The 24,476-nt window shown below is 41.7% G+C and overlaps 1 protein-coding gene across 12 annotated transcripts in view; it reads left to right on the top strand.

Moving 5' to 3' along the window:
• Positions 1-14,908, top strand: part of AKAP13 (A-kinase anchoring protein 13) — a 1,236,163-nt gene extending 1,221,255 nt beyond the window's left edge. For all 12 annotated transcript variants that reach the window (XM_085644487.1, XM_085644486.1, XM_085644483.1 and 9 more), the window contains one exon: positions 10,392-14,908. In XM_085644487.1, the coding sequence (XP_085500613.1) occupies positions 10,392-10,441 (50 nt within the window). In that variant the 3' untranslated portion in view covers positions 10,442-14,908. The remainder of the gene's footprint in view (positions 1-10,391) is intronic.
• Positions 14,909-24,476: the final 9,568 nt, after the last annotated feature.

The following is a 24,476-nucleotide window of genomic DNA, read 5'->3' as shown; positions in this document are numbered from 1 at the left end:
CATTAACCTCTGACTTTTTTTCTTTAGTGAGTGTATGTCTATTTATATGTATGTGTGTGTGTATATATATATATATATATATATATATATTTATTTATATATATATATATATATATATATATATATATGTCAAATCCCCCCCTCTGCCCTGTTCACAGACTCCAGTGCAGTTAACCAGCATGGTTTTAGTTCCATAAAGTAATGGGAGAAAACAGCCCAATGCGTTTCGGAGACCGAGTCTCTCTGATCACTGGTCAGGTTATACTAACAGCCATCGTGTTTCAATGTGGTCAGTTTCATAACTCCCATCAGCAGTGAAAACGAACTCTCTCTTAGAACCCAGGTATCTGCAAACATTTCAGCCATTTAGCAATAAGTTACATACAGATTTATTTCATTCAACCCCCTGTAGTTGCACGCAGTTCGTTATGTGCATATAGATAACACTTCAGTAACACTCATTTGTACATTTTAAATGAAGGTCCAAACATCTAGCAAGTAAATGATATAAACATCCCATTACAGGTTCATGCAGTAAAACAATTTGGCAATGTGTGATTATATCATCTAACGGGCTTGCACGGCAGGGGAAGAAAAACTGCATATTTACAATCATTCATGTTTTGACAAAATGCCTAAGAATCCATCACAGGTAAAAATAATGATCAAAATAAGCACTGTTCCCATTTGTACATTAATCCAAATACAAAGAGGACCATGGCCACAGGTGCTCGGAAAGATTTGGATCCCATCATTCCAGTCTCCAGCCTGGAAGTGATGCTGTAACACTCAGACCAGAGTGAGGAAGATATTATTGTGTGCTCTATGCAACAGATCGGGAAAGTAGGCGGCACCTACGTGGGCCACCTACTTGGGGTTTCCCAAGGATGGCCATCTCCAGTCAACAATCTAACCCCAGTGGGCATTAAAACTCAGCTATGAAAGACCACATGGGGTCATGGTTAGCAAACAAACAGAAAAAAGGATACAGTATCACAACAAAGAAAAAACATTACAAACATTTAAAATCACAGTTAGCAAACCAATTACTGCTAGGGATCTAATGTTTGGGAAACCTATATAAACATCTGTAATCTGCTACTATACATGCATTACATCATCTATTGTATACACACAATGAAATACCAAGGGGCCTGCACCTAGAAAGTACAGACTAAACAGAGGCATGGTACATAAGGTTCAGCCTTGGTGGAGCGCTATCTCTTCATCAAGTTTCAGCCCGACTGGGTATGAAGTACCATAACCAATAATGAGTTTTGATTCATCTTCTGAGTAGCAGAACTCTGTTGCCCCTTTCTCCCCCGCACCGCTTTCTGTCTAAAACACAGTATTGAAGAAGGCATACTTTTTTGTCATGTTTTGATTTGAAGTGCCGGGCAATGGGGTACTGCTTGTCGTCTTTGAGAATAGTGCTTACATTTTCCAGTACCTTCTTCTTAGCCTTGTGTATCGTGCTTGCAATATAAAGCTTATTACATGGGCAGCACAGGGGATGAAATATCTCTATTGTTAATAACCTTAATTTCTCAAAATGTACTGAGAGGAAATTGAGACCAAATCACAAAAAACACACTTTCCGGATCAAGATTTAGCTTTTGGACTGTAACTGTCTCTAAAATCCCTATGGGAAATTGCATTGGGAAAACATGCTTTGGGACCCCTCCCCTTTTCCTCACCTCCCACTTTACAAATCACCCCAAAACTTCCCAGACAGCAGATATATATATATACATACACACACACGCATACATCTATACATACCTCGGACGGTTCAGGGAGATGGCACAGATGTAGGCAGGTGTATTTTGCCATAAATTTTCTTCCATGTATTTTTACATCATTTTTTCAAAGTAGAACGTACTAGACCACAACGACCTACGCATTTTGGCGAAAGCCTCTAACTGGGTCATAATATATATATATATTGCATGTAAGGGAGGGGGTCGCATGGCCCCCTCCCCGAGCCATGTTAGGCTCCTGGGAGCAGGGCAAAGATTCTACATACTACGTTTTGTAAGCAGCCTTGAGTTATTAGACAAGATCTCTTTTAACATAGAATACTGTGTGCACAAGGTACTAGCCTATGTACATGTGTTTGTTTTGCTTCAGAAGATGAGCTATCTGTAAAGTTTTCACCATAGTATGAAGGGTGCTGATAGTAGGATCCTTAACACCGACAAACCTTGGTTATTTTAAGTGAATTGTCACTCTTTTGCATAGTGTACCCTGTTCTTAGTAGATACTTTTTAATACTCCGTGGTGTATTTCTAATGAGAGTTTCACTGTCTGCAACCAAACTATACAGAGTAAATTCTGTCCGTAGAGTAATCGGCGTCAACAGTACCCACTTTGCTACTTATTGTAGGAGAGTAGGATCTGCTTCATATGGTTACCCCCACTTTTTGCTGATGATTCACTGTTATTCAACTTTAGTATGGCTGGGGCCCTGCCATTCAGGACCCCAGCCTAGCTGCTTCCTCTCTAAATTGATTCCATGTACCTTAGGTACACCACAGATTGGATTGTGCGGTGCCCTTATAAGTCCCTAGTATGTGGTATACTATGTACCCAGGGCATAGGTATCCCAGAGGCCTACCAGGGGCTGCAGCATGTATTATGCCATCCCTGGGAATCCTTCCAAAATTACACCACAGGGCTGCTACTGCAGCCTGAGTGAGGTGGTGCATGCACCCCTTACTGAGATATAGGTTCACTATATCTCACCCTATCACTGCACATATAAACCTATTAGTCACCCCTATGGCAGACCTTATCAATCCTCAAGGCAGGGTGCTTGGTTTTATGTGAGAGGGTGCCCATGCATGAGCAGAGCACCTCTGCATCCTTCGGAATCTATTCTCCGGGGTTGTCTGTGATGCAGCCTGACCATATACTCTTAAGTGCATTATAACCTCGCGGTAAATGCTAACTTTGGGATGGCTGCATGGAAACATGTTGTGTTCGGTGTCAAACATCTTGGAATCATACCCCCACACCAGTAACTGGTGTGGGAGTATGATCCCACCCTTCTAGAGGGAGAGACATGACAGCACTGGTATACCCGGTACCAGCTGACAGAGCCCTGTCATCACAAAATGGATGCTGCCAGCCACAGACACAAGTCTGACCTCCTGCTGCTGACCAAAACTCAGGCTGGGGAGGCCTGGACAATAGGTGTCCTGTCACAGGGAGGAGTTACCACCTCCCAGACAGGCCTTGGTGGATTAGGGCTGGGTGGGTGCACTCCAGGAGTGCTTTGACGTTCAGCACTGGGGGCACATTTGGTGTCTCTGTGTATAGTCCAGTTCAAACCGGTTGCAGGGGCTACCAGCTCCTGCTCTGGCGCGAAACTGGACAAAGGAAATGGATGTAGCCACCCATCTTTCCTGACCCTCCCGTAGGTGGGTCCCCAGAGTATGTCCAACCCCTTCCTTGGGTATAGGAAAGGAACCCCTGGCTACAGGACTGGAGATTACACCTGGACGAAACTCTGATACAGAAATCCCGGAACTTCGACGATCTACACGACTAGATGACTGAAGAATCTCCCGTGGAGTAAAGGAGTTACTTCCCTTTTGTCAGGCACCAAATACGCATCTGCCCGGTTTGCATCTCCGAAGCTCCCGCCAGACTGCGAAGTATTTGCAACACAGGAGGTGGGTTTCCAGACTTTCCATAGGCTGACCCAAGTCCCCAGCAAAGCTGAGACCCGTAGCCCTCGTGGGTACCGTGGAACCGGAACCCCTGGACCCAGTGCACATTTTCAAGTGCATTAGCTTCTCGACGTCCCTGGAGACTGTGCATTGGGTTACTTGTAGCCCAGACCCCGAGCACCTTTTCCACCGAAGATTGCTGGCCTACACTCCACAAGTGTTCCGTGAGCCGGCCCTTTGTGTTTTCGCTCAAGGTACCTTCGCGATCCCTGGTCCGTTTACTGGTGGGTCCCTGTGAAGGCAACTTTAACTTTAATTGGGCTTCCCTGGTTGCTCCAGACGTGCCCCAACTCTCCATCGCTTATGGAGTCCCCAGGTCCGCACCGAATCATCTTTCTTCTTCCTGCGTGGGTTGCTGTTGCCAAGGCTTGTTGTGTCCAATCCAGGCACCGACACTGCAGCACTCGACATCCTTCATGGGACAGCTTGAATCCAGCTCCTGGTCATCCTCGATGCCTCCTGTTCCTCGTGGCTGAAGAGTCCAGCTTCCCTTCTTTGCACCTGAAGCATCCGACATCAGTGGGCATTCGTCTATCGTGCCCCTGGTCGCTGGCAAGTAACCCAGACTCTGTCCCCTCTGCTTTCAGGTTCTACACATCTTCGATCCAGGCTTGGATCTCTTCGAACACTTCTCTCCTTCCCGGCAGCAGCACTTTTCAGTATCCTGCCATTGAAAACGACGATGCAACCCGACACCATTTGACACCTATGCACCTGGCTTCCCCGGGTGGGGTAACAGGAGTACCCTGGTGCTCCCGTGGGTGTTGGCCCTAGAACCATCCGAGTCCAAAAGGGTTTGTTCCTAGTCCACCTCGGAGTGTCCTTAAACTTTAAAATTCCAACCGCGACTTTCCCCATAGACGCTAACAGAGCTCGCAGCTGTGTTCTCACACTGCACACGTCCCCCGTGGGTCCCCTGTGTCACCTTGGGTGGTTCCTTGGGGTCCCAGTGATTCTACAGGCTCTAGGCCTTGTGTCTAGTCAAGTCCTGGTTCTTATACCATTTTTTTAGTATATGGGTTGGTTCGCCCCAGGGCCTATCGTATATTGTGCTAATTTACTGGGATATATTAAGTGTAACATATGTGCTTTGACCTCTAGCCTCATAAAGAGACTAGTTGGGTGTGGTTAGAAATAAATACATATATTTTATATATATACCTGGTGTGGTTCTCCTTTCATTTGGTCATTCAAGAGATTATAGACTGGTAAAACAAGCTATTTTACATTCCCTCAAGACTTAGCCTGATGGCTGCTCTCCATAGCTACCACTAGGATAGCTTTCAAATAAGGTTGTCTTTAACATATCACCTCTAAGGTGTTGTTTGGACTGGTGCAAGGTGCCCACTATAACTAGTGGACAGCATATACCAGGCCAACTTCTCACACTTGTATCCACTTATTTTCGCAGTGTAGGATCAGTGACTGTTAGGGGTTTGATATAGATAAAGGCTGTCTGTAGTAGGGCATTAGTTGTGTAACTGGGCATCAGTATGTTGAGCAATTTGGATCTCCCTGAACAGTTGCATACAGATTGAGCACCGAGTGCATTATATGTTAACCTTACATCTGTGGTTCATAGTCAACAGCGACTTGGCTGCCTATGAAGTGTCTAGTATAGGGTCCACAGAACAAGCTTACGTTACCTATGGAGTTTGTATGACAGCAATAATTATGCTTCATAATATTCTGAACTATTTTGCACTTACTTTCATAGCTCTAATGCTACACCTGTTTTTAGAGCAATGTGTGTGCAATAAAAGCATGTATGATGTCAGCAATGATGTTATTTGAGAAGTCATCAGTGATGTCATAGAACATGTGATGAGTGATGTAATATGTGAGGTCATAAGCAGTGCATGACGGGAGGCAAGGTATAGTTAGCGCTGCTAAATATTGCTAGTGAATGTTTGTGTTTTTTATTAGTTTAAAACGTTAATGTTGTCACTGACATATTGACCTAACTAGAGCATTACTTTAACCTCTGTTTTTCCAGTAAATATTCTTATAATATAATATCACAGTAATGAATCATGATATGATAGCAAGCATAACAGGCAAAACCAATAGTTCATTGTGATCTGCATAATACGTTAGGCAGAGTTACAAATAAATCTCCTTTCAAATTGTGTATTCTTCCAATACATGTGTTCGTTTGAAGAGACCATGTTTAATAAATGTTGTTTGCTCTTTGTTTATATTTGTGGAGATATGCATTTCATTACTTTGGCACAAAATCAATGTAATTGACCAAAGTTTCTCTTTAAATGTTTCTTTTCATGTATGATCAGTGGTAACATTATGTTCATAATTTTAGAATGCTGAAAAGCATACCAGTAGCACAAGGTATTCCGAGGCCTCATAGTTACTTAATTGCCTCAGAATTTTACTTCCTTTTCTTCAACTGATTGTCTAGAAAAGAGGTATGCCACGCAGGTTTAATAGGGCAGCTGCCAAGTCATATTTAAAACATAATTACTGATTATGTAAATAAGCTCAGTTTCGAATGATTGTGTTTAAATGCATCTCAGGAAAATCTTGCTTCCATTTGTACTGCTGGACATTCGTTGGACAACCCTTATATAGATATTTTGGTTTTGTATGTAGGATTAATTTAGTCTGGTTTTCTAGTGAATACTTGTATGTTGCTGCAGACTAAAGGCAATTAACTGGCTTTGGAAATCTTTATTCATTACACTCCAAGTACCATAGTAGCTGCAAACCATAGTGGGTGCATGCACTGTAAGTGAAACATGCGGATCCTGAAAGGTCAGCCTGTGCTGGCTGGAGTTGCTTCCCTTGTAGAACTTTTAATTTTGTTTTATCTACACCTTTTGCAAGGCCTTGGACAATGTACAGAATGCAATTTTTAATGGTTAACTTTGAAGTGGTGACCTGCCCTGTCCAAGGCACATCCTTGTTTTGCAATCTAGGTAATCCTTTTTAAGTCATGACTAGAAGCAACTTCTTTCTCCAGCCTCATGTACCCAAAAACATTGATAAGTGAAAAAGACACAAATATATACATACAGCGAGGGGCTTTTGGTCAGTCTTCATCAATTATTGGTCTGATCTTAGGTCATTCACATTTTGTTCCCACACACAGGATGGCGTACTAGGTTAGTCCACTTTAGCTTTTGGCTCTCTTGGCCTGTGAGTGCTCGCATTTTGTCTGACCTCATCCACCTAAAGAGAAGTGCCCTTCGGTGCCAGGGTTGGTGGGCCAGTACTCTACTTTGCCAGCTCTTTATTCTTTAACCTTTTTAAATTTCTTTTAGTCATCTATTACTGTCCTGAGTTGCAGTTCATACAGTGAGGGAATGCCAAAGTCCAGCAAATGGTATACTCCTCACAAAGTTTTTTTTATGGATCACTTAGGGCCTGATTATGAGTTTGGCGGTGAGGGAACGGGTTGGCACGTCACTGCTCCGCTCGCACACGGGCAAACTCTGCCGCTGACTTTTTGCTGGATTACAAGTTGAAATCTGGGTGGGTGGTCCTGCGGTGGCTGGCCCACAGCACTGCCTTTCCAAAGGCTCATAAGAGATCCTTAGAAAGGAACAGTCCTGGGTCAGCCACAGTGAGTTCCAGGGTGGCATGCACTGTAAAGTCCATGCCATGGACTATAGAGTCCATGCTGTGCTGGAACTGGTGGTGCACACAGACGGGGGCGCACACCATGTGCCCCCCTGAATGCACCCCCTTGCAGGAAGGCTAGGTTTTTTTCACCGCCAGCAGTTTCATAGCGTGAACACCACCATGAGACCTCTGGTAGTGAGAAAACTCCCCCGCCAAGCATATTGAAGCCGTACCACCGCTAGGGATCACAGATCCCTGGCTGTTGCAACGGTCTTGTGGAGGTGGGACGGCCGCACTCAAAATGAAGTGGTTGGAACGCCAGTGTGGTGGTTGCCGCCACTCCACCATGAGTACACCCTGCTTGTAATCAGGCCCTTAGTGCTGATGATATCTATGTAAATTCAGTTACTGCTTAGATGGGGTGTAAATGCACAATGTCACTGATAGTCTCATGAGTGATTACATGATCAAGATTTACAATTTCAGCATCATTTAAAGGACTTTAAACATATTAGGGTTGTTTCTCCTATGCATCTTTAGTAGGAGTTATATAAACTAGCGATGTCTTGTGTAGTCACAGATTAAAAAAAAAAGTGCCCCACATCTCTTATTTGTGTGTATAAACTTTCAAGGGCATTATGCTTCGTATCTTCTATAGTTTGAAAATAAGGCTAGTGTTGTCCATGTTTTTCATGTGAATATTTTACGTGAGCAGTAATTCCACAGTACGAACTTGTGGTGTGGAGTATACGTTTTGTACAAATTGTCCGAAAAAGTATATTTATTTTTTAACTTTTTATTTTTCCAGATCAAATAAGTGGCAAATATTCACCAATCACAATCCAAACACAACAATAACTTACATAGACACAATTATGGAATTATGGGAGGTTGCAGGCTAGAGAGGCTAATTACCTCCATCGTTCCTAAGACATTTCACCATGACAAATGAATTATGGAGCTCCACGCATCTGCAAAAGCCAGTACACATTCCACTAATTCCCAGATAGTGCCAAGACACAAGTCTTCAATCCAACTGCTTTTGTTCCATGAGTTTACATCAACAAACTCCTACAGCCTACAGGGACGTCGTTTCTGGGGGGTCCAATAATTTATGTATCATCTGCTCGACTTGATAAAGCACAATTAGCTAGAGATGCTACATGCTGGAGATATGTAAAACATAAATATGTGTTTTGGGCCAGCCCTTTATCAGGAAAGTATTGGGATCCAGTTCAGCAGAAAATGTTCTACGATACAGAGAAAAGTCCACATACTTGTGTACTACACAGTCTTTTTATATATCCTAGCCCATGAGAATACAAGGGAAAATTATTGGTTGTATGGTAGCTAAACAAGTTGTACTACTAAACTCAGCAAGGAAAAATATTTCAGCTTAGAAATCATATATAGAGTGGAATTGTCTCACAATAGGTTCATATGGCTACCTTATGACAAAGAATGGCAATATTTTAAACAATTAGCATTTTTTAAATTTCATAAGTGTCGAATCTCAAGAACACTTGAGTATGTAGGCTGGCTAAATGGAGGAAGTGAATGTCTCAGAGTTTAAGGGAGTTTAGCACAATGCTTAAAATTACTTCTCCACTATTGTCCCCTTACAGGATTTGGCATACATTTCCAGTTGAATGTGTAACGATTAGTAACCTTCCATGAAATACTAATGCAAATCCTCATGTGTTGGCTTCATAATAAAATGCATTTATTTGGAGAATCTTCTCCTCTAACTAATGTAGGTAGGTCTACATTGAACCTTAGATGGCAAAGTAGTGTTGAGCAACAAGTGAGAGCACAAGGGTAGGTTTTACATTGTTTATTGCTAGGCAGTGACTGGGTGGTTACTACTGTATTGGGAGTTAAATGCTCCTTGAAGAGATGTGTGTTGAGCTTCTTCATATTCTTCATAGAAGCGTCAACGCAGTTCATATGTTGATAAGAATACTGAGTGTGTAGACACAGTCCATTTTTTATTTTTCCTTCTTGCATTTCAGTTGCTCCAGTCTGATCCTACCTCCTTGGTCAGTCCCTTTCACAGTTATGGGTATTTTCACGTAGTGGGACATGTAGATCTTGCTCTGATTGGATGATGATCAAGGTCACTAACAATATTAACAATATTATGAAATGAAGGAGCACATAGTCCTTGAAACAGAAGCTTGCTAAAGTAAAGAATAGAATTTAGCAGATAAACCTATGCTGTTTTCCACTTGACTGTGGCACAGGGCAACACTTGACATAATATCCATTAGGACAGCTCTAACTGGTCAGTACATAGTTTCCTACATTTAATGGGTAAAGTACTTCATATCATGATACAATGCGTTTCCATTTTCATACTCTTCAATAGCTCCTACCAAACCATTAAGTTCAAAGTTATTTGTTTGATGCATGGACATTTTTTCAGGAACCGACCCCTTTCCATCTTGAAAAACTAAGGAAGTACAATGTCATTGCTTAGCATAATGTAATGATATCTGTGGCCCAGTAGGAGGAAAGAGCCCGTTTAATCTTAGCACTGAGTATTATGGATGCACTGTCTTATACTCTACAAGATAGGAAGAATTCATTTTGCTTTATTTTTTTTTAATAAATAGGTAACAATAACAGAGTTGTTCGCTGAGGAATGATGCCTTTAAGAGATTCTTTAGAATTGATGTATGACCTTCATTTTGTGTCATGTGTTGGTGTACAGCATTTAAAGCTTTAGCATATGCAGACAGTGCCTTAACGCAATAGCAAACTAGAGCAGCATATACATTTGACTTTTTGATGGAGTGATACTTTTATTTAATGGTTGTGCAATTTAAGCGAAAATTTGAAAATGCTAATGTTGGGAATCTTCTAATTGCTTGATTATCGTAATGTAATCTAACTTTCTCAAGGAGTTTTTTTTAAAGTGACAATGTGTCTCTTTTGATTGAATTGTCATATTTTCAACATAATTCTTTAATGTTATGGCCAGTGCCGATTTTACAACAAGTGGATGACATATGTTAGTTGGATTCAACATTTCTTCAACGTGACCAGCCATAATTGTAGTTTTTTGTTTTTTTTCAGATTGTCCTTCCACAGAAACACCCCAGGAAGGTGAAGAGATTTTCTGCTAATTCTTCTATTCATTACACTTATCCTCTGTCACATTCTCTGGATGAAATTCTCAATGATCATAATTGTCCATAAACATTCCAACTGACTCATTTATGATGGTTGATACAGCAGTGCACCGCTGTAAAGTGTATGGCCTATCCCTAGTCAAGTTGTGTAACATCATCCTGAATGGGATGTATTTGTTACATGGTTGATGAATCTTGGTTAATGTTTTTTTTTCTTTACCACAAACTTTCAATTTTCTCTACTTACCATGGTTTTCGGGCTCAGACTGCAAACAAAACAAATAACTGTTGTTTTCTAATTTGCTCTAAATTGGTGCTCTAATTTGCTTAGTCACAAAGATCAGTCTGCTAGAAATGTAGTAATTAACGTACACAAAATACTGTAGCTGTATTTATGAAAGCTGTGTGTTAAGTATTTTAATTGAATTCCATTGGCAGTTTTATGAATATTCTTGTTCTGCAGATATATTCAGCATCATAAATTCCAAAATCTGGTGAAGAGATGACATATGTTTCCTATATCATTATCTTTTATTTATTAAATATTGGAAACGTTCAGAATTACAGTATAAAAAGCATTTAGACATTGTACATGTTAAGACAATGTTGTCAGGATTTAAAGAGTGCCAATTATCGAGTGTCAACTTTTCTTGAAACAAAATGATGCAAAACAACAATCATAAAGGATTTGAAAATGTATATATTTCTTTATATAAATAAATGTATGTAAATGTGTAAATATATAAATGTAAACCCACAAAGAATACCTGTCTGTTAATAAGCATACTGAACGAATGTTATTTGTTAGCTTGCACTACTTGAGAGTTGACACGATCAACCTGTTAAGTTCAGTCGTTCAAATTAAAATTTAAGACAATTATCTGAAGATAAATATTTTCATATCCCTAAAACAGATTATATTAAAAACTATTTTCTTCTGGAAGTAGTTGTTGGCATCTGTTTTACCATCTAGCAATGACTAATACATAAGTACATAGGTATGGCATAGCTATCAAGGGCAGAAGTTAATAGTTTGAGGATTATCCACATGCAGTTTAGCTACAGTATTGAAGTGAGGCTGCAAGACTGTTTCGTCATTAACACACTGTTAAATAAGGGCAGATTATTTCTTTTCAATAATGTAGTGTAACTATTCCCAGTATAGAATAATGATCAGTTTACATATGTTATGTTTTATTTGTGTTGCACTTTGTTACTTGCAAGCTGGTTTTGCAATAAGTATTCCTCTTTGTACCTTTAAGAAAGAAACCTGGAATGTTTGTATGTTTACATTTCTTTATATGACCCGATACCAATAAGCTTTATTGACTTCTACTTCAGTGTCCGCACCAAATTATTGTTGATGAAAGGTTCAATGAAAATAAGTATTACATTGAAGACTAATGACAGCCATCACTTTCAGAGCAATACATTTTTTTTTTTTACCCAAATTCTTCTAATTCTGATACATTAGTATTCTCCTGTTGTAAGCATTACTTGGTTTGTTTAACAATTCCCGCAGAACATGTTATGCATGAGAAGAGCACAAACTCCACATTATTCTGTAAATATTACATGCTGTTGACCAGCATGTAACAATTACAGGCTGATCAACAGGTGTCTCACTGTTTAATATAACTCAAACCATTTTTTGTACAGTCTGATTGGGTATAGTTTCAAGTAACCTATGCTTCATTCATGTAGAGCCAGTACTTCCAGTCTATCAAAAGCAGTTGTATTTTCTGATGAGCTGACAATTGTGTTAAACTGCATCTCAGTAAATGTACGCTAGCTAATCAAGTAATTGTAAATGTTGTAAATAGCTAACAATTATATTTTCCAAAGTATCAAACTTTCTGGCCTGTTTATTTGTAATTATTAAACTTATGTTCATGTAGAATATTTAGGAATATCCTTTGAGATTGTTAACATTCATGAATCAAAACGTTTAGTGCCTATGTGTTCCAGTGTTATAGAAACTTTAAACTTTGTACTTTCTCTCAGCTTTCTTACTTAGCCAATATTTATCATGAAACATGCCAACTGCTTGCTTTTTTGCATGACTGATATTTCATGCAGTAATAGGTCTTCTATGTATAACAGGGTTTGTTTGATATATAGTTCATGCCCTGATTGAATGGTTATTAATATTAATTTACAGTTCGGAACTGTAACCTCACATTTTGTTTTGTGGTTGATTTTTATTATTTTGTCATTTTACAGCACATTAATAAATAGGATGGGACAGACAGAAAATTGAGAAGCGCAGTCTTATAAAACAGTTAGTAGTGCAATTGTCATGTAGATGGTGCCAGAAATAAGGCTGTGTTATAAGTGGTTACTGCATCCTTAAAAGGGATCACTATCACTTACCTGGATTGTTAGAATGGAATTGAAGGTCATTGAAAAATAGGCATTGTTCACTTGAACAAAGTTCTCTTTGTGCAACTCTGCCTTTACTATATGTATTTGACCATGAATATGGACATTGAGATTAGTGCTACAATTGCAAGCACCCAAAGCAATTTTGTAGAAAGTTAAGAAGGTCTTAAAAAGGAAATGGTGTAATCATTTGATGGCTAAATGGACCCACAATTTTTTTTAAAAAAAATTAGGACTAAAGAGGAAGATGAACACTGTACACTCAATATATGGTAGGCTGTAGATATCAAAGAGTTCAAATTATTTTGCCTTAAAATGATCACTTCTGTTGAGTGAGATTATTTTACATCACAAAGCACTTTAGTAGAAATGTGTTTTAGTATTTTAAAAATAGAAGACAATGGCCATTTAGTTGTTTGTATTTCTCTCAAATTGTTTTTATGTTATGTGAAAAGCATTTAAAGTAGAAAGGAGTACATGTCCGGCTCTGCCATCTTTCAGTTTTGAAGGTTTTTGAGTCTACGAGTATCAAAAAAATAAAAAAACACATTAACTGTAACACTGACTTTGAAACAACATGGGTTATTAAGTTATGATCTTTAACTTCTCATTTACTTGTAGGGATAACACCACTGAGACAAAAATAGTTGGCTTGCACACATTGATACTGTGGTCCCTGTCTCAGTTCATATTTCACAGGATCAAAAAGTGCTATCCTAAAAATGTGGCTACCTCATTGGTCATATTCCAGTTATCATAAGCCCAAAATTGCAATGTTGTCCAAATCATTATTGAAAACATTTTTGTAATCTAAAAGTTACCAGTTTTAAAGCTCCTCAAGCTGTTTCTTACTAATTGGATAGGCAGGTTAAATGCAATCCTAATGGCCCACTTAAATTAACAATCACTGTTGACTACTATAGTTTCATGTTAATTTTTAAAATGATATGTGAATTCATTGTAGTTTAATAATGAAACATCATAGCAAATTGACCCACCAAATTGATACATTGCTACTGGCTGGGCAAAAATTGTTCTAAAGTTATAAGGTGCTGATTAAGAAAGCAAAACGTTGAGTTGCAGGAATAGTTTAAAAATAATTGTAAAGGCTAGCTCAAATTGGGTATTATTAGTTTGTTTTAATTTTCACACACACCTTGCATAAGTATGTTTTGAATTATACCTTCTAATAAGCTAAGAGGGCCTACATGAGAGCACTTAAAATTCCCATTGTGGTCAGAGTTCAGGCCTTGAGTTCACAAAAGCAGTTTAGATTCTTTAAGCACTGTTAAACTGTGAAAGGGATAGTTTTTTTTATCCAGTGCAAACAAGGGCTGTTTCAGCTAATACTGTGGTAAATTTCACACTTTAGGTTCCTGAATAGCCCAACATTTGGAAATTATGATCAGAAATGTAGACTGCCTGTTAAAAAAAGAAAAAAGCATTCCTTGCCCACTGAAAGTCAAGGAACTGTACCTGCTGGTCAGGTTGTAGCATTTAAATAATGCACTACAGGCCTTAAACATTTGAAATACTTAATTAGCAATTTGACTATCTTCTTGAAGAACGCTGTGTTTTAAATACTTGGGGTCTGAAATGGACTGCAAATTGCATTGTGGTTTATTTTGTGGAATGATTTGGAATACCTAAAAATACCTGAAGTGAGGTATTGCCATTATAGACAATATTTAGAAACATTGAAATTCAAACATGTACTAATATTGACAAACAAAATCCATTTTTACTTTAAAATAACGTTTTCAGATTATCTTCGACTAATCTGAGGTTTACTCAAAATACACTTAGACTGCTCATAAGGTTTATATAATAATGTATAGATTTGATACTTGATGCTTGTACTTCATTACATATATTGAATCTGTTATGCTCAATTTTGTAAAACTGAAAAAAAGGAAGAGCTTAATTATCGAATGTTAATTTGTAATTATGTAAAAAGTTATGTGAGCAAGCTATAATTGTAAACGTCTCTGATTTGTATTTGATAATTGGATTTTAAGGTCTTTCTGACTGTGTCAAACACATATATAATTTTCGATGAATAAATTTCATTTCCAGTCAGATTGCTTATCTACATTTCTTCTTTGAACTAAAATTTGAATTTTTTAACAAAATGTATTGTTTCAGCACTCTGTATAAATAGTTGATATATATGTAACAAAAAAGGGTTACCCCTGAATAAATTTCCTACATCAGGGAGAATAACTATGTGTGAGTAAACTATTTAGGAAATGATGACAAAGTGGACCTAAACATAAATAGACACACTATAAGACCAGAAGGACAGAAAGAAATTATTTCAAAAAATATATTTTTATTATTTTTAGTTGAATGGTAAAAAATCTTATATTTTCACAATTTTATAAAGAAGAATAAATGACATACAATTTTATTGGTCATAATAAGGATACATCTATAATATCGTATGTGGCCTAAACATGATTCAACCAATACTTCTGTGACTGTTTGAAAGCCTAATCATACACACATATCCATTCACACATGGCCTAGGTTTGTTTAACCTATATCAAAACATGATGTTGTCCATATAAAACCTAGATGTGAATGCCAACAATAAATGACGTTTAATAACAAAACAAATTAAATTTATCACAAGTAAAATGAACAGACATGGTCATGGCTATCATAATTCATGTCTACGCGCATTTCAGCTCAACGCCTTCATCAGGTAGCCATGATGGTCTAGGAGAGTAATCTTGACAATTTGATAAATCAGATCACTATGTAAAATGTAGTAAGAGGCTCGCAGGGACAATAAAATGAAGCAGTGTCCACTATCGAGTCTTTTAGTTGGCTGCAGAAGGTTTAATGTTTTAGTGCAATTTCTTTCTGGTCTTATAGTGTGTCTATTTATGTTTGAGTCCACTTTGTCATCCATTTCCTAAATAGTTTACTCACACATAAATAGTTAATCCCTCAAACAATTCTGTCCATTCTGATCCTACTATTTGTACTGACACAAGTGGAATCCTACAGAAACAGTTGTAAGATTAACAACTTGCGTTGGAAACGATCCACAATCTTGTTTAACACATACTCTGGACTCATTTGCCCAGAATAACATCCTCAGGTGCGAATTAACAGATTATGATTAAAAAAATTTGGATGCAGTGCAAATTATGCCTGTAGATACAACTTCTAGTTTGGCAATGTCCAGCAGTATGTTGGATGAGCATTCGGAATTGGGCAAGAGGGTATCTTGGGTTAAGGCTGATGGCCATGTAAAATCAATAAAACCTCTACTAAGATGCATCTTTCTGGATATTCACAAAAAAATGTATATTGTGATTGCCATGTTGAAAATACAGTTGTAGTAATTGTGTTTCAACCATCGTAAAGGAAATGGATAGACTCAACTTTATAGGAAAATATGCTTCTCCTAGTAAAGAAAAAAATTAAAGTTTAATTTGCAAATGAGTTAACAATTCAAAGGAGTAGGTCTGTGAAGCAGTTTTTATAAGCCAGTTGTAGATCCAGAGGAGAGAAATTACATCTGCATTTATGAAAATTGAAAATGGTCTAAAATCTGGGAGCAGCTCGTACCTTGAATGGCTATTTTTTTCGCCCGTCATACCCTAAAAGTGGGTAATACCCTATTGCCCACCACAGCAAGCACTGTTGGGTGTGTATATAGGGTAGACCTTTTGACATATCTTAGAAAATGTGTCATGCATTCATGGTGTGGTAGCATCAACAACATATTTTCTTGCAGACTCGACTGAGGCAGAATTAGACATTGACCCAGAATGCTGACTTCTAGAGTCAGGCAGCCAATTGTTGGCTTTATTAATCTGTTAAGTGTTGTAGAGCTCTGCCAGAGGGCAAGAGTATCTGGAGCTGGTATCGTCAAGCTCCTTAACAGAATACATCACCCGCGTCCACACAACTGGCACATGATCACTGAGAAACCATAAGTAGCATACAAAATTGAGAAAATTCTTCAGCTGTTTGCACCACGTTGTATGCAAACACAGCAATGAGATGCATTAATGAAACCTGTTAGACCTGGCACCATTGGCGTGGGTCTCCCTTTCACCTTTTTGCTTTTGTCTCCTCTGTGTTTGCTGGTGTTAGAGGCTCGGGGCACTGGGCCACTGCCATCCAGTGCCACAGCGCGAATGCTCCCTATTGTAAAATGACTGTATGAATTGGTATTCCCTATAATCCTAGCTTACCCAAGGAACATGTTTGGAAAGTCGAATTTAGTATGCCCAAGCTCAGAATATTAGAGTGCATCTTTTGGTGAGGATTATTTTTATATTCTGTGTTTGAGAATGCCACTTTTGGAAAGTGGGTATTTTCTTGCCTGAGTCTTCCAGTGTGCTCTGTTGTTATGTGTATTGGCTGTCTGGTTTTGGAGGGACAGGGCAGGCTGAGCCCGACCTGGATTGAAGAGAGAGATCTACAGTTTGAGTATGGTGAGGGGTGACCCTTTGATCTAAGCAGGGCTGTGCCTGTCAAGGTGAATGATGGCTCCACCTCCCACTGTGCGTCTGATGGCAGACCCCCTCTTCCTGAAAGGCAGGGTGCCGCCTTGTAAATAAAGTGCTCCAGGACCACACCGAACTGGTTCTGGCTGGGGTCAGTGACTTGTGACTTTTGAGAACAAAGACTTTTGGGGTATAAATGTCTGTGCTAAAACCCTTACCGGGTGTGTTACTTCTGGATGTCAAGACAAACCTCTGTCTATGTAACTAGAGGGAAAGGACTTTGAAACTTCTATCCATCTTGCTGCTGCAACTACCCAAGGGCCTGATATGAGCTTGCCTCCTGCTGAAGTCTCAGGGACATTAGACTTCACCCATCAACCTTCTGAATTCCTATTGAGGGGGATTCTACTAGCAGGTGAGGCTTCTGTCGAGAATTTCAGAGCCTCTGGGTCTACTGCGGGGAACGCGGGCTGAGAATCATCGCTATTGTGGGCCACTGCAGCTGAGGAGCTGTTGCCGCTGAGAGCCCGCATTTGTCCGTGCTACGAAAATCAGCGCTATCGCTTTAGTGGGCCGCTGCAGCTGAGGAGCTGTTGCCGCTGAGAGCCCGCATCTGTCTGTGCTACGAGAGTCAGCGCTATCGCTATTGTGGGCCGCTGCAGCTGAGGAGCTGTTGCCACTGAGAGCCCGCATTTGCCTGTGCTACGAGAATCATCGCTATCGTGGGCCGCTGCAGCTGAGGAGCTGTTGCCGCTGAGAGCCCACATTTGCCTGTGCTACGAGAATCATCGCGATCGCTATTGTGGGCTGCCGCAGCTGAGGAGCTGTTGCCACTGAGAGCCCACATCTGTTTGTGCCACGAGAATCATCACTATCACTACGGTGGGTCGCTGCAGCTGAGGAGCTGGGCCGTGGAGTGCCCGTCTTTAATCACCGTCTCAGGATCATTGTGAGTGCACGCCGCGGACTGCTGCAGCTGGGGGCTGTGGGCGCTGCGAGTCCACCTGTCATCATTGCGGCTTCCTCGCAAAGCTGTATGCCATGCCCCTTTAAACTTCAGGTACATTGTGCATCACCGGGTCGCGTAGACCCCGGCCTCGGACTATGTTCGTTTCACATGCTTTTGATTGCTTTTATTGCTTTTCAAGTGAATCTACATTTATGTGCATCGTGGCTTCTTGATCGCTTTGGAGCCTTGTGTTAAGCCTTTATAAAGATATTCATTTTTCTATAACTACTTGTGTGGTGTCCCTTTGTAGTACCTTCACTGCGTTATTGTGTATGGTCATAAATGCTTCACACACTGCCACTGAGATAGGCCTATCTGCTCGTGTTACGTTACAACAGGGTTGAGCAGGGGTTATCAAAGGGTGTAGCCCCCTTACTCTGACTTAGGAAGAAAGGTCCCTATTTGGACATTGGCACCAGCCACTGCCAACTAGAGATCCCCATTTCTAACAAAACCGCATAAATACTGATCAAGAATTTAGATAACTCTTGTTCATTATATATATCCATGCATTCTTTCAAATGCTGCCTGCCAAAAAGGTGAGATAAATTGGGGACCATGGTCTGATATTATTTTCTTCTGTAACCCACAGAATCAAAGAATGTTGTTAAAAAAGACTAGGGTTTTCTTAAAAGTTGTTGATAACTTAGCTAAGGGACTAACCATCAGATGCACAAAGCCTTTTAGCAGTCTCAAATTCTGTAGTTTACTAAATCACAGGGGTTGCGACCTCTGAATGTCTTTTTGGAATGTACTAAGCCCATTTTGGGATTTGATAAAGGGTTACTGAATCACAAAATGGTTTTAGAAGGGCATGCCAAAAAGCTGTTTGAAAGGCATCATGTGTAGGGCATCTGTTCCAAATAGGGATTCCTTAAGGTATGTGTAAGAAATTGGGTCACTGGTTGAAGGGGATAAAACCGTACTCAAGCAGCAACCACAATCCTTGTAAGGGTGAAGTTAAAAGCAAACCCTAATTAAGCTGTGCTCAAGCCTCTGGTAGCTTAGCACAGAGTAGTCAGATTTACCTCAGAGGCAAAGTACCTGATAGAGACATCTAGCGGCAGATTCTTTATCATAGAATACTCCCCAGGCACCAGACTGGATCTGGAAACAATTTTCAGCAGTCGCTAGCCATCGGTTGTGACGTCTGCCAAATTCTATGTATAACCCCTCCCGACACGCTGATGTCAGTTTCTTCTTTCCTGCCCTTTCAACACGGATCCAGTAAGTTGTTCCTCAGGCTGTTTTTAGGCCTACTTTGACTTTTTCGTTAAATGGAACAATGTGATTTTAAACAATCTCTCATGTCTTCAGGGTACAAGCCTTGTGGGTCCTGTGGTCAACAAATGTCTGCCACAGACCATCACTCTATTTGTATGTTGTGTCTGGGGGAGCACCATGACTCCGAAGAGTGCAACACCTGTCACACTGGGAATATCGAATGAAGCTCCTAGCAACATGGATGTCGCAGTCTTACAAGGCTTCCCGTCGACCTCGCTCTCCTTCACATCTCAGACCACCCACTGGCCGGTTCCAAGAGCCGGTCCCATGCATATTGCTCCCCATCGACATCCTGCGGTAAGTCACGAAGCAGGCGGTTGAAGTCGCGCCTCTCTCCCCGACTTAGCCGCATAAAGCCTCCTCCCAATCTTCGGCTTAAGAGTCGATGCCTGAGTCTACCCCATGTCCCCCTACCTTCCCTGGAGCCGGAGCAACTCTGACCTAGATGCAAGAATATTACAGTTCTCTTCATACTGTCTTTGGGTCTTCACCTTCCCCCGGAAAGCCCTTGGGCCCCAGGGAGGTGTGAGTAGCTATGACTGTGTCCACGCCAGTGGGTTCATCCTCGGCCTCAGTTCAGCCTTCGGATTTCCAATCAGTTTTGATGCTGGTGCAAAGCCCTTTGGGGTTACCACCTTCAGCGCCTGGGTCCTCCTGTTTTTCCTGCTGAGGAGCACAACTTTTGAGGTGATGGAAAGGAATTGGGGTTTTCCTACCCCATCTCTGACACTGCCCAACTTCCTCTGGACGACAGCTGCCTCACTGAGTTGGGTGAAGCAAGTGGCTTGGCCTTCCCCAGTCTCTCCTCCTTTTGCCTCCTGTCCTCTTTACAGAGGTGAGCTCATCTATGGCCGTTCTGCTCAGGCGAGTTTCTGTGGTTTTGGATTTGCCACTTCCTTCTTTGGAAATGATGGCTGATCCCTTACTTGGCGTCCTCCATCAGGGCCAAACGGGGGTAGAGCTGGTTCTTCCTTATGGTGAAGTTCTATTTCACAATTTTGTTGGGAACTTGGGCTAAACCCAATTTTGGGTCCCCTGTAGATCGCTCTATTTCTCACAAACACCGTTCAGCCCCTGGTCATCCACCCTATCTTTTCCAGAATCTTACTCCTCACACTTTATTGGGTTCCCAAAATCTCAACTCTCTTCCTACTGTCCCTCCAGACAGAGAGACTAGACACTTCCTCAATACTTTTTGCATTCTCTGACACTTCTTCCATACATTGTGGGATTCTCTGGCAGGTCTGCTGCCCTCCCTTCCGGATGTGACCTGGAATGGTCTTGCCCTGTTAGTACAGAATGGGCAACAAGCAGCTAAATTAATCATTTGTTGTAGTTTGGATTGCACTGATTCCATAGGTGAAGCTATGGCTTCTAAAGTGGCACTACGTCAGCATGCCTGGTTGCGCACATCAGGGTTTTCAGAGGCTGTTCAAGCCACCTTGATTGACATGCCTTTTGATGGTGCCCATCTATTCGGCACCCATGCTGACTTTGCATTACAATGGTTTTGGGACATCCAGGGTGGTGCAGTCCTAGCTCCCCAAGTACTTAGTCATGGGATGCTTTTCTTTCTTTCCATTGAACAATTGTGAGGCTTCCGGTTTCATTTTAACCGTTCTACTTTTGGGTGGCCCCCGGTGAGGTGTTACTGCCTTTGGCAGGTCTTTTTTCTTCCGAAAGATAGATTGTAGTTCCCATTCTCCAGGCTATTTTTTGGTTTGTGGCCCTGAGTGGGTTTTAATCCCTGATGGTACAGAGGTTTTCTTTATTTCTAGGTTACATGCATGTAATCATTATTATGGTAAATTGCTCACCTTGTGCTGATTGCCTTCTTCCCTGTTTATTGTTGAACATCTTCTGTATGCCTTATGGGTGTTCTTGGGTAGAGTTATTGAACTTTAGTCCCCCCTTATAGGGGATTTTCTATTGTAACACTGGAACGATTGTGCATGTGGCTTTTTGCCTTGCACTTACGCCCTGTTGTTGGAGTGTATCTCGTGTCGAAACTCCCTTCAGTCCTTGGAGTTTCTTTCCACTCAATAATGGCGTTATTCAGTATTTCCTGACACACTTCTTTTTCTGCCAAAGTTTTGGGATGCGTAGTATAGTCCCTTCCCTGTAGCATCTTGTGTCCTATCAGTGGGTCCTGCACTGCTTTAGCTGGCTGCTGTTGATATACTGGATGGGATGGCCTTGCCCCTCCCTTCTTGAGCACCCTTGGCGCTTGTTTGTTTAAAAAACAAAAACAATAAAAACAGGAACATTATCCTCTAATGTAATTAAGCGCTATATTTCAATATAGTAAGTTATATTTATATATTGCATTATACGTGAACATGGGACAACAATTTTTCCTCCCTTTTTCTACTGGTCTATTTTCAGATTATGGCAGTTTCTCCGACTCCCCTCTCCATCATTTCAAGGGCTTGCTCTCTTGTACCGCCACTCTTGGTCTTGTTTGGCTGCTTCATTTTTCCAGTACGATGTCTGTCTTTTTCGCTTTGGGGGACCTACTGTGTTCCTTCTTCTTACCACACTGCTCTTTGAGGTCAGCTATCACCCATGTCCTAGCCCTAACCATATACTCCTTGTTCTGTGGGGTGGCTGCTGTTTGACTCTTTTAGCGAGAGCCTTTGACCCTTGCCTTTTTTCTCTTCGAGTGATTCGGCAGGAACTTGGTTCCTCTTTTCAACCTCTCTTACCTTCAGGGTTTTCTCTTGTTCCTGAACTAAATGTATTAATGCATCTAGCCCATTCAGGGTTAGTTGCACCAGTCCTTCTTTGATTTCGCACACTCAATTCTTGAGAATTCTTTCCTCTTGTTGCGTCTTCACTTCCATTTGGAAGCTTTGGAGTAGTTTTTTCTTCATATACGGTGGTATATAAAAGGAGTTTTCTGTGATCTCCATATGTGGTATTCTGTAGGGTTTTCTTCCGATAGATTTATACTTCCTGCACATTTCTGTTCCTAGTATCATGTAGAGACGCTCTTTCCTGGACTCCATACGTGCATTCGTGTATGTTCTGTGCCCTTTTGGGTTCAGCTTTTCATGCATTCTACTGTTTGCACTTCTGCTTCTTAGGTACTTTGTTATTGTTCGATGATGTACCCTCTCTATCTTCTCTGATACCTTAACCATGTCCTCCTCTGTCTGGCTCACTTACTATCTGATGTATCTGATAGAGACTTCTAGCTGAAGATTCCTTCGCTTTGAATTCCCAGGTGTCAGGCTGGATCCGGAAACTTTTGCTGAGCAATACCCCTTGTGCGCGGCGTCGGGTGACTACATTCGGCTCCGCATGATGTCGTCGGCGTCGGTTATGATGTCGCGGTCACCTATATAGGTGCCACCCAGGCGCTCGGGCATCAGTTCTTTCTGCCCCAGTTAAGCACCGATTCGGAAAGAGGTACCCCTCTGTTACTTTTTGAGAAGTTTTTTCTCTACTTTTGCCGAATTCAGATTTTTTTCCATCTTTGTGTGCGAGGGATGTCTTTGAGGAAGACAGGCTTCAAGCCGTGCGGGGCCTGTCACCGCATGATGTCAGTCACCAACCCCCACCTCGTCTCTTCTCTGGTGTCATGCTCGACTGTCGGCCCATGGCTCCGAAGGCCTTGAGCGAGTGGGCAATTAAGCTCCTTGCGGTCCAGCAGTCAACACCATCGAGCGAGACTCCGCGGAGGTCCCTGTCCTGATCGAAGAAGAGGAGGTCGCTGGACCGCTTCTGGAGCCCTAAGTCCTCTTCTTCCCATTCGAGTTCTCTGGACTCTCGGGGAAGAGGCAGAAGAAGAAGTCCAAGCGGACTTCATCTTCACCTTGGCTGTCGGCCGTCGACGAGAGAGGTAAGGAGCACCGACGCTCTAGGAACGGTTCAGCGGAGCCAGAGGCTGGGTCGACTTCACATCTCCCTCCCTTTCCGGGACCCGGAGTGATCCCCGCTCAAGTAAGAGTTTTAAGAGGCCGTGCATCGTGTATTTGAGCATGCCGTCCCCGCTGGTGAGCCCTCTGGCGCGCAGGTTCGGAAGAGGCCCCATCGGATTCAACGTTGTCTGCTCTGACCACAGTGCCGTTGGGGCCTCGTGGATCCGATCCAGGTCGACGCCGGTCGTGCCAAGACGACCTCCACCAATGTCAGACCCGAAGTCGGAGTCATACAGCTCCGGCGGTGCCACCCCCATCGCTCAACACCAATTCCAACGCCGACTGTACCCAGGGTATTTATGTTGTCGTCTGAGCACTTTGAAGATGTGCTAGGCTCAGGGGAGGAATGGGAAGGTTCTATAAACCCTCTGAAACACCAGGAAGACTGCAGAGCAGTTGGACTGGTATGATGAACTTGCGGAAGACAGTGGACTGAAGACTTCTCCAGATACTGGCATGCTTTCTCTCCCTACAGGGGCTACGGAGGAGGAGTCATCCTATGCGATGGTGGTAAAAAGGGCTACTCTCCTGACCGAAGTGCTTCAACCTGGGGCTCCACTTCCGAACACCTTTTGCCCTTTAATGAGGGACTTACAGATGTCCTCCTAGGCACGTGGTTCAAGCCTAGCACAGGGCCTCTGTGAATAGGATGGTTGCACGCCGCCATCGCCCAGTACTGCGTAATTCGAAGTTCCTCAGCCAACACCCCACCCCAGAGAGTTTGGTTTTGCAGGCCTCTAATTCCCAGGGTGCGTTCCCTTCCGCCCCTCTGGTTAGGGAATCCAAAAGGCTGGATGCATTTGGGAAGAAGATATTTACTTCCTCCAGCCTGGCATTGCGTTCGGTGAATACTGCATGCTTATTGGGCCATTTCTCCTACTCCCTTTGGGAGATGGTTGCGCAAGTGCTACCACAAGTCCCGGAGGAGACCCGGGCTGTGCTTTTCAAGCAGTCAAGGATGG

Source organism: Triturus cristatus, chromosome 3_1 (genome assembly GCF_964204655.1).
Source record: "Triturus cristatus chromosome 3_1, aTriCri1.1, whole genome shotgun sequence".
NCBI classification, from domain to species: Eukaryota; Metazoa; Chordata; class Amphibia; order Caudata; family Salamandridae; genus Triturus; species Triturus cristatus.
This window is presented reverse-complemented; position numbering and strand designations above follow the sequence as displayed.